Source organism: Pyrus communis, chromosome 1, assembly GCF_963583255.1.
Source record: "Pyrus communis chromosome 1, drPyrComm1.1, whole genome shotgun sequence".
NCBI lineage: Eukaryota > Viridiplantae > Streptophyta > Magnoliopsida > Rosales > Rosaceae > Pyrus > Pyrus communis.
This window is the reverse complement of record NC_084803.1, coordinates 38,278,718-38,288,789: the sequence shown is the minus strand read 5'-3', so window position 1 is coordinate 38,288,789 and position 10,072 is coordinate 38,278,718. Positions and strand designations below refer to the sequence as shown.

At 35.4% G+C, this 10,072-nt stretch overlaps 1 protein-coding gene and 1 pseudogene across 2 annotated transcripts; one reads left to right on the top strand and one right to left on the bottom strand.

The window, feature by feature from the left end:
• Positions 1 to 399: 399 nt before the first annotated feature.
• On the bottom strand, positions 400 to 2,170 carry LOC137727311 (BURP domain protein RD22-like; annotated as a pseudogene).
• Positions 2,171 to 6,180: 4,010 nt separating this feature from the next.
• LOC137739589 (uncharacterized) lies at positions 6,181 to 9,756 on the top strand. 2 transcript variants are annotated; one of them, XM_068479222.1, is made up of 6 exons: positions 6,181 to 6,663; positions 7,308 to 7,398; positions 7,481 to 7,641; positions 8,892 to 8,919; positions 9,081 to 9,189; positions 9,398 to 9,756. In XM_068479222.1, exons 1-6 carry the CDS (start codon positions 6,370 to 6,372, stop codon positions 9,477 to 9,479), a joined length of 765 nt encoding a protein of 254 aa, XP_068335323.1. In that variant the 5' UTR covers positions 6,181 to 6,369; the 3' UTR covers positions 9,480 to 9,756. The 2 variants fall into 2 exon arrangements, with proteins under 2 accessions (XP_068335323.1, XP_068335316.1); XM_068479215.1 differs by having other exon boundaries at positions 7,478 to 7,641.
• Positions 9,757 to 10,072: the final 316 nt, after the last annotated feature.

The window sequence follows — 10,072 nt, the reverse complement described above, 5'->3', positions numbered from 1 at the left end:
TTGTTTATAATTATACACCAAGGGGTTGGTGTGGTCCATTAATTTCCAAATTATGAAATCTGGAACTCTTAAGAATATTGTTAGAAGGTCTTAGTATTTCAAAGGTCCTCTAGACTTCCCTTTATCACAGCCCCTTGCTTATTGAAAATCTTAATTTTCCCACGATTGATTTATTTCAACTCTACTACTGTTTCCTTTGGTGTCTTTATAAAAGGAATTTTGCGTTCCTAGTGAATAACTGTGCGTGTGCGTGTGTTACGGCAGTAAGTAGTCTCAGATATGAACAACTAACTGACCATCTTGTTGAATTACTTTTATTACTAGAGAACATATAAAGGCCCAGTAGCTTTTACGGGCTGAGTGATGGATCAGGTACAAGAACCGATCGATGGATTCAACTCAAGTAGGTTTTTGGTTTGGAACCCAAATGACATCCTCGACTTTAAGAAAATGGTAGATGGGAACGGTTCCTGGCTCAACTTTGAGCTCTTTGAAGGCATAATGATTAGGGTTCCATTCAGATGTGTCTTCATGGCAGTCTACTACTGCTTTAGCTCTCATCCCATCAGTTCCTTGCAGCGGCACCATATAAGTCCTTTTTTTTCAATTGCATGGCAATAGAAGACGGCATGCGGATAGCTCATCTTATGGCACACTATAAATTTTTTGCCTGCCAGCTCTTTCACTCCAGGAGTTGTTATAATGTACTTCTGTATCAGGCCTGCTCCTTTTTTGTCCACCTCCGTCGCGATTGCCAGAGCATTTTTTCCCAACGTGGAGGTGGCAAAGTCAAATCATCGACTCTAACAAGGTGGCACACTGTTTTGCTTCATTTCTCGCGCCTTGAAGTTCACAATCTTGAATAGTATTGTTTATCATATCCGCTGCCTCAAACTCCGATTTCACTGAGAACTTGTTGAGAATTTCTAGCAGTTTGCTTGAGCTGAAAGGGATTAACTCTACAAATTTGGAGGACAAGAAAGGTAGTAGGCCGGTCCAGAGATTTTTGAGACCCGGGGCGACGTAAAAAAATGTGCTCTCATTTCATATAAAAAAATATTTGTTTTCACATGTAAGACATCGATAAAATTATATTTAGAAAAAAAAAACTTCAAACTCAATAATTTAGAAACACGGAATAATTAATTTATTTTGTATCAATAGAAGGAAACTAAAAAACTTCGGGCTTTCAAGTAGATAGATTATGAGTTTTGTTTTCCATTTGAATTTTTAAAGTGTTTTTGTATAAATCGTGAGTTATTTTTTCTTATTTACTAACCTCGTCAATATAAGACTAAAAAAATATTAATGTTTTTGAGTCTTTAAGGATATGGAAAAGTAATGAATGAACACTAAATTAAACCTTTTGATGACACGTAATATTATTTGCAAATTTGGTCTAAAAATTTAGTCTACTCATTACTCTTTGCTGAAGATTAGACTTGAATTGGAACGGATATTTAAAAATAGCAACCCATATAGCTACTAGCTAGTAAATAAATTAACAACCAAACAAATATTTGTAAAAATTGAAAAAAAATAAACATTCACATAGCATTTCGAACTTAGAACCTCTCGTTAATTTTAACCAACAAAAACCATTGCTTCTAATTAAATTTCTTGATCATTTAGCCAAATTTTATAAATTTATACTGTTATGAAAAGAAATTTGTAAAAATTAGAATGTAAATAAGCACACATGGTGTTTTGAACCTAAGACATCCTCATTCATTTTAAACAACAAAATCACTAGTTCTAGTTAAATTTCTTTGTCACTAAACCAAATTTTATAAATTTATACTCTTATAAAAACATATATAAATATATCACCCTAATAATTTTGGTGCCCCCAATTTTTTGGGTCCTGGACGGTCGCCCTGCCCGCACTGGGCCTGGGTCAGGCCTATGGTACTTGAAGAATTTCCTGCTAAGAGGTAATTCATTGTCGTGCCAAGATGAAGGACTTCTCCAAGAAGAAAATTGTTCGGGTTACATTTTTAGATGCATCCTTTGAGTATTTAAATGGAGGATTCCCATATGCACCATTTGAGTATCTAAACAGAGCGTTCTCATCTGCACCTTTTAAGTATTTAAGAGCGTTCTCATTTGCATCTTTTGAATAAACCCAGTTCTCTTCCTTTTGAACTTGGTTGTAAGGATAACTCCCCATTTGCCAACACTAATGAAGTTTGCGGAAATTTTTGCATCATAAATCGAAAACAAGTTAGATATGCAGCAACCAACACTCAGCAGGGAGTCAAACATTTTTCAAACTTTACCCTAAGCTCTTTTTAAGAAAAACCAGAAAAAAATGAAATGAAATTTTCAAACGAAAAGGAGTGCGCGAAAAAGAATGGAAATACATACCAATTTGCTTTACATCCTAAAGTTGAACAAAATTGAACTAACATGACGAAGTTGCAACAAAATTAAAAATGTTGCAAGAGCGAAAATGAAAATTCGTGCAAACGAAAAATATATGTACTAATCGGGCTGGACGAGTTGGTTGAGAGATTTCGGCATTGGTGTGTTTGGAAGGACAGAGTTCCAGTAAAGTTGAGGTGGTGGTACAGGTAAGGCAGCAACATGACTTCCCACCATTGAGAGCTGCATGCAACATTTAAGCTCTCATTAGTAAGAGATATATAGAGAAAGTGAGAAAAACAAAGAATCTGGACAAGTTTTGTGACAGAATTGAAAACTATTGGATAATGAAACAGTAGCAGATGGATTCTATATTTATAGAGGAGAGAAATGCTTACAAGACTTTTCAAATTAGGACTCTTGTCACCTCATAATTGTTGGAGAACAATTCAGAAATAGATAAAAAATAACAGAAATAAACAAAACTTGAAATTCTAATATTTTATTAACCAAAAATACTTGATGTGTAGAATGAAATTATACAATAAATACAGAAACTAATATAAGAATATTAATGATACTAACTTGATCACATAAGATAGAGGCTAGCATAAAAGCCATATCCTTTGAACAGTATTTTCGTTCCACTCTTGTGCTTGTGGTTCTACAACGTCTGCTCGATCAAGATTCAACTACCTAATTCTACAACCCGCACTGAATTCTAGAATTCTAGCGAATTTGCTTTGTGTGCTTACTCTCTGGAAATTTCGTACGGAAGAAAAAGAGGAAGAAAATATAATCTCACTTGGATATTGTGATTGGAAATATATAGGCTATTTCACACCCTTTCAAATACATGTTCAGTGTATTTGAAAGTACACAACTCTTTCTAATAGTTGTGTCTTTTGATCAAAATGTTTTTAATTAATAAATTAATTAAAAAACTTAATCCGAAAATTTAAAATTAATGAATCTAATTAATTTTAAATTCCAAGGCCCCAAGTGCCCTGTCTTGATTAAATAATATTAATTGTATTTAGGGTATATTATATTCAAGCCTAATCCACACAACCATAAGGCACAAGCCTTCAATTCATTTCCAAATGGTCCAAAGTTCTAATTACTAAGAATAAGAAATAAGCCTATATAAAGGCTAGTGAAAAAATACTGTTGCCCAATGTGGAACAAGAGGGTCTCAAACTCCTACAATAATTTGCATTGATTTTTGTGCTAATATTTTAAAATATTGTGTAAGAAACATAAAGTGGCATAGAATTAAAAAATAGTCACTTTTGAAAGAGTTTACGTAACCTCTCTCTTACAGGAGAAATTTTTAGGTGTACCGGGTACACCAAAAAATTTTGGTGTACCCTCACTCATAAATCCTCACTTATCCCTCACTTATTTTTCAATAAATAAATAAAATCAAATTCTAATGAGTGAGGGTACACCTAAAAATTTCTCCTCTTACAGGGGAAGTAAGAAATGAACTACCAAAATTGTTGTTACCGAAAAAACTACCAAAATTTATTGGGATTAGGTGTAAACGGAACTGGATCCCCTCCGAACTCAAGAGAACTGAGCATACTCATCAAATGATCAAAGTCATTGAAATTTGATTTAACAACTACAAACAGGAGACCCTCTAAAGTGATAATAATTGTAACTGTTTGATCAAATTTTAATGGTCCGAATTATTTAATTCTTAGACTCAATTTCTTTGGTCCGAAGGGGATTTGGTTTGGTATAAACCATGCAAGTCCATTCCATTGCCTCAAGTAAAGTTCCTCCATTATGATGAACCCAAAAACGTTCAGAATGCAGTGGCCCGAGGAAACATTTCGTCTTTTTAAATTGTACTTTTATGGGGAAATGGAGAATTTAATTCAGTGCACTAATCTAAGTTGCATTTTTGCCTTTTAGGTCTTTTACACTTGTTAAAATGAGTGTGATATTTATATATAAGAATTAGATACCGTATTTCTGATTTGTGTTGCATTATTATCACACTGATGTGAGTTTAATTCGAGATTTTATATATTAAATGAGGACCCATCTACTTTTTTTTTTCTTTTTTTTTTTTTATGATTGACTACCTATTTTCTTTTTCTCTCTTATTGTTTATTGTATAAATATCACACTCATATGTCAATATATTGAACTCCAAAATAAGAATCACTCTCATAATACTTAGATTTTTCGACCAATTGTAGGAGTTCGATTCTTATTTTATTAGTATCACACTTCGTTTTTTGGTCTAGTGTGTAGGCCAAAATGAGAAAATTTAAATTCCGTGTTGCTGTAGTAAATAATATATACTTTGGTGAAGGAAAAGAAAGGGACGGCATAGAGAGATGAGAGAATGGGTTCAATTGTTTAACTTGATTGATTTCCCTTTGGTCTTGCTTTTATTTATACTAATCATGATGAACTTTTCTTGCCCTCCAGATAATACAAATCATACAAGAAAAAAATCTTCTAAATCCTATAGGACTCCTACATCTAGTTCACACAATCACATTCTTATAATAATATTGACTGCAACACTGTTCCTTGAGCATGTAGAACTAGAGAAATGGTCGCATAAGGTCTTCGGGCAAATGTGAAAGTATTTGATGAAGCCTTCTTGTCAGGCACCTGCAATGCATATGAGGAAATTTTATTTAAACTTATATAACTTCAGTCTACACCATCAGCTTGTGGTTGAGCAAGATTTGCTAAACATTTGATTAGGTGTCCAAATACAACTTTACAATATTTTAATCACCAACGATATTCCAGCTCACCTCATCAAGGACATGTAACTTGACAAACATAAACCTCCGGAAAATAAATATTATTTGATAAAACAAATGAACCATTCCGTCATTTCGTGTGAGTGGGATGTATTCCCTTCCACGGAACCAAACGCAGCCTTTAGCATTAGTCCTCCTCCTCATGAATGATTCTACATGTCATGAATTTACGGATATATTGTTACGGTAACTTAAATACATTATAATAATAAAATAAAAATATACGTAAATTTAAAAATTTACATATACACCACTAGAGGAACATATCCTCTCCATATTTGAACCATTCGGATCCTGTGGACCTCCCTACCATTGGAATTAGATTCTTTCTAGAGATCCCGCGGATCAATTAATAACAAACGTTTATAAAAAATCGTGTGGCCAGTTTTTTCTTTTTTATATTTTTCATGTAAAATGAGGTTGTCTTACTGTTGAAGATATAAAAAACAAAAAAAAATTGTGGTTGAACAATTTTTGACGAACAGTTTGTATTAATTGATTCCTAGGATCCCAGTTTGGAGATCGGAGAGGATCCAATTCTCCTACCATCACTCACTTTCCCCGACCCAATTCCCACTGCATATTTCCCCGACCTTCAACCCCTCCCATTTTTTTTTTCTTTCTTTCTATTTATTCGGTACTGCTTTGTCGAAAAGAAGGTAAGGATGTTGAGGAGAAAGAGAGATGAGAAAGTTAAAGAAGAAGACTGATCTCAGCCGTACTATTTTAAGCGAGCAGCTGATATTATTTGGTTTGTAAAATTCGAAATGTTCGCATTAGGAGAGGATCTGCTTTGTTTCTACCAAAGTACTTTTCTGATTTTCTGATATTAGAGAGAATAAAAATTCATGTAAATTATTTTTTTATTATTAAAGTACGTCGCGTATTGGTATATATATGTAATACAAAATTGTATCCCCCTTCCTCTTCGAAAACCATATCCCACAAAAAAAATAAAAAAATAAAAAAAAAATATATATATATATATATATAATAAACTATTTTAAAAGACAGAAAAACACCAGAAGAAAACAAAATACAAAACCCCTTAATCTTTTAATCAATCGCATGTTGTGGCATTGCAATTTGCAACAGCAACTGCCGACCCCGACAATATCTTCGGATCCAAACTCCCATATCTTCTTCCTTCCGACCTCGTCAGCGATCGAAGAACTGCCGCAGGATCTTAATTATTACGAAGCTCGCAGCCATGGAGGTCGAGGTCGTCTCCGGCTCGAAACCCTCGGCCGACGCGAAATTGAGGAGAGTGGATTCGCAGAAGGATCAGCTCCGCGTGAAGAGGAAGACTCTGCAGGCGGTGCTCGAGCAGTGCCAGAGAGCGCTCGAGTCGCTCGGTACAACTGGGGGTGCTGACGAGGAGGATGGTGGAGATGATGGCGAAGAAGACGATGACGATAACAGTTCTCGTGGTTCGGCCGTTGACGACGAGCGCCGACAGGGCCGGGGATCGACTAGTTCACGGGCTGATTGCGAGGCCGATGAGGTATGGATTGTTGATGATTTTGATGAATTTAGGATTTTGTGTGGGAATTGAGAGGTTTTGGGAATTGATTTGGGTTGAAATTTGGGGTTTTGGGGATAAATTGTATATATATAGCTTGAAATTTAACAAATTAGTTTGGAGTTTGAAATTGAGATTCAGTTGATTTTGAAAATTGGCATAAATATTGAATAAAATTGGCAATCGAGCTGCTTCTGGTACAATCTGTAGTTAATTTTGAGTTAATTGCAAGCTTCGGACTTGATTACTATGGTTACTGGCGATTGTCAAGTTTGATAACAGTGTCGGTGTGGACAGTTATTTCTTATAAGGTCAAAGGATGTAGCTTTTCATGAACGACTTAATTGCTTTGATTAGTTCTGTAAACAATAAATGTGCCAAACGATACATAATCTGGCATGATGCAGCGGACGTCTGAGTCCTTGATCCAATCTTTTTGTGTGTTATGATATCTTCACTGAAGAAATTGGTGTGGTCCGCAAAAGTTGTCTAGTCCATTCTGAAACCTTGTATCACTAATTTTGCTTTTGCTATTGATTTTTTTTTTCCCAATAAGGGGGACGGTTACTCTTTATTATGCAAACTTTACATATTCTGAAGTAGACACATTTTGCATCTTGATGCAGTTATGCGACCTTCTTAAATCGAGAGTTGAATGCCCCGACTTCCTCCAAAAGCTAGAAAGTGCACAAGCATCAGCTTCCCAAAATATACCTGGTATGCATCCAAAGATAGTTGCATTTTAGAGATCGAGTTCTCTATATGGTGTACATGCTAAACTGTTATTGTGTGGCAGCAGAAGAAGGTAATTCTTGGGATCTGGTTAGTAAGAATGATCTATGGGAAGATGAGGATAGCAACTCTGGCGAAGAAGATTATGTTCTTGTTAGGCAAGAAGATATAGTAGAGGGTATTGCGTGCTTTATGGCTGCATACCTGTTGTCCCTTAAACAGACTAAGGTATCTTCAAACTCTGCTCAGCTACTTCATTTGATTTTATACTATCGCAACTATGATTCACACACTGCCCAAAAAAAACACTATGATTGACATACTGAGAAAATTCAACCTATATGACTGTCTAGCGGAATAGTATATCCATCTTAGTTTTTACAAAGAGAATGAAGGAAAAGAAACACAGGGATTGATTATGTATCCTGCTTTGTGGATATGCTAGGGTTAAACATGCATAATGCTAATTGAAAATTTTGGTCCCACTGTTGGTCCTAGTTTCATCCTAGTCTAGTATTTGGCATTGACCTGTATGGCCGATACTTGGGCATGTAGTATGTTATTAACTTTTTTATTACTTGATCCATGTTAGTCTTGGTTGGCTTTTTGATCTTTTACATTTACTTCCACTATTCTTCCTTTTTGTTAGGGTGCATCTATGCTGTAGCCGGTTTCTTGTGTCTTATGAGTTATTACTCTTAGATGCCACTCCCAATGTTTCACTACGTAGATTTTTACATTTTTATTCTCATCACACACATAAGACATCTTAGCATTATTCTGGCTTTACATGGATGTGATGCTAATACATAGCCATAGGCGTAGCTTCTTGTTATTTGCACCTAATTGGTTCCACTCACAATCTGTTTATACCAACTAGTCTTTTAAATTGATCCTTTCTGATTACTCCTATCATTTTCATCTTAAAATTCTCATCTCTGTGAGGTGGATATGGATCTCTTGCTTTTGCTTTAGAGCCCATCATCATCCTTTAAAAGAATGGTTTTTTTCTCTTAGGAGTACCATACAGAATAGCTTGCTTATTGACAGTTTGTGGAACTTTTCTTTTTAGTCCATCTAGTAGTCTTTTATAAAGTAGGTTGGTGTGTGATGTATGACCTAATGACATGACATACCTAAGAGATTTGGCTGTCACTGCATTTGTAGTTTCCATCTTTTATTGCTGCTAGTATTTCCACATATCATTGACCGTGTGGATCAATGCAAGTAGGTTAGGAGGTCAAACCATTGAATTCATTAGTAATGAACCATTAGACTTTAGCACTAGTGTCAGAATTTTTAACTTGTCGAATTGACATGTCAATATCTTCGTTCTATGATTGTCAAACCAGTATTCAGGCAGATTTTTAAATTGTGCATATGTAGCCTCTTTTTTGTCAATTGGGCATGTTTCATATGCCAAATTGGATTGGTTGGAGGTATCCACTCTTTTTAATTGGTTGCTGTTTGATTTGCAGGAATTGACCCCTAATCAACTTCAGGCAGGTGAGTCTAATATCTGTTTTTAAATTACTTCTTAAGTTTAAGCGGAATAAAAAACTCTCGCTTCAAATCGGGTAGTGCCATATGCATTTTGTGCTTTATTTGATTAGATTTGGTGTCCGCATTTTACAAATGGAATCTTAGATGTCCTATTTCTGGTATAGCCCTTAGCAAAACATTCTCAGTGAAAACGAAGAAGGGAAAGCTTCGGAAGGCATGGGATGGAAGTAAAGTTATCTATAATGTAGCATCGTGGGGGGCAACTGCCATTGGGTAGGTTACTCTTACTTCAACCCATTCTCACCTAATCTGATGGTTTTGGAATTTCTCACCTTCATCATGCAGCATGTTGTGGATTACTCTCTAATCAAACAATTTGTTTACTTACCGAACTTTTTACTGGTGTAACTTTATACAGAAATCGTTGTCTCGATCTTAATTTGAATTCTCTTATTTGACCCTCTCTTTTCGTTATTTACAGGATATACCAAAACCCTGTGATCATAAGGGTTGCCTCGAAAGCCTTCTGGACATCTTGTGAAGTTATATCAAAGTTTATCTAATTTGTCTCTGCTGCCGGGAAAAGCAGGATTTGCTTCTTGTATTTAGTACTTTGTGTACTTCCAACGCAGCTTCGTGTTTCAAAAAGTGCGTAACATTACTGGCATTCTTTTCATGATACCGAATGGCGTGATTCCTTGATGATTTTAATCCTGTAAATATTTGCTTCCGATTGAAGAGTGCAGTTCAAATTTATGTAACACAGCATTGAACATGTGTCGGACATTTTAGATATTTATTTACTTGTGCATAATGTCACCAATGATGTTTTCAATCGCATTAGGCTAACTTTTCGCATAGGAAAATTCAAGATCTGTTGCGTTCTATCTCGGATTTTGAAATTAAGCAAAAACGTCTAACGTACCGAATGTACGTTTCTCCAAACGTGTTGGCATTTGGTATTGGTAAGGAATTCTCTTACTCAAGCAATTTGGACAAGTCTTTGTCCAACAATCTTACACACAAGAATCGTGGAAACATAATGGAAGGGCTTTCTCATTTTCAATCTCATTGTTATGTAGCTACCTACTGAACATAAACATTGCTTGTTCGGGGGAGAACCGTGTGCGTCACGCCACCCGGCCTCATAGATTTT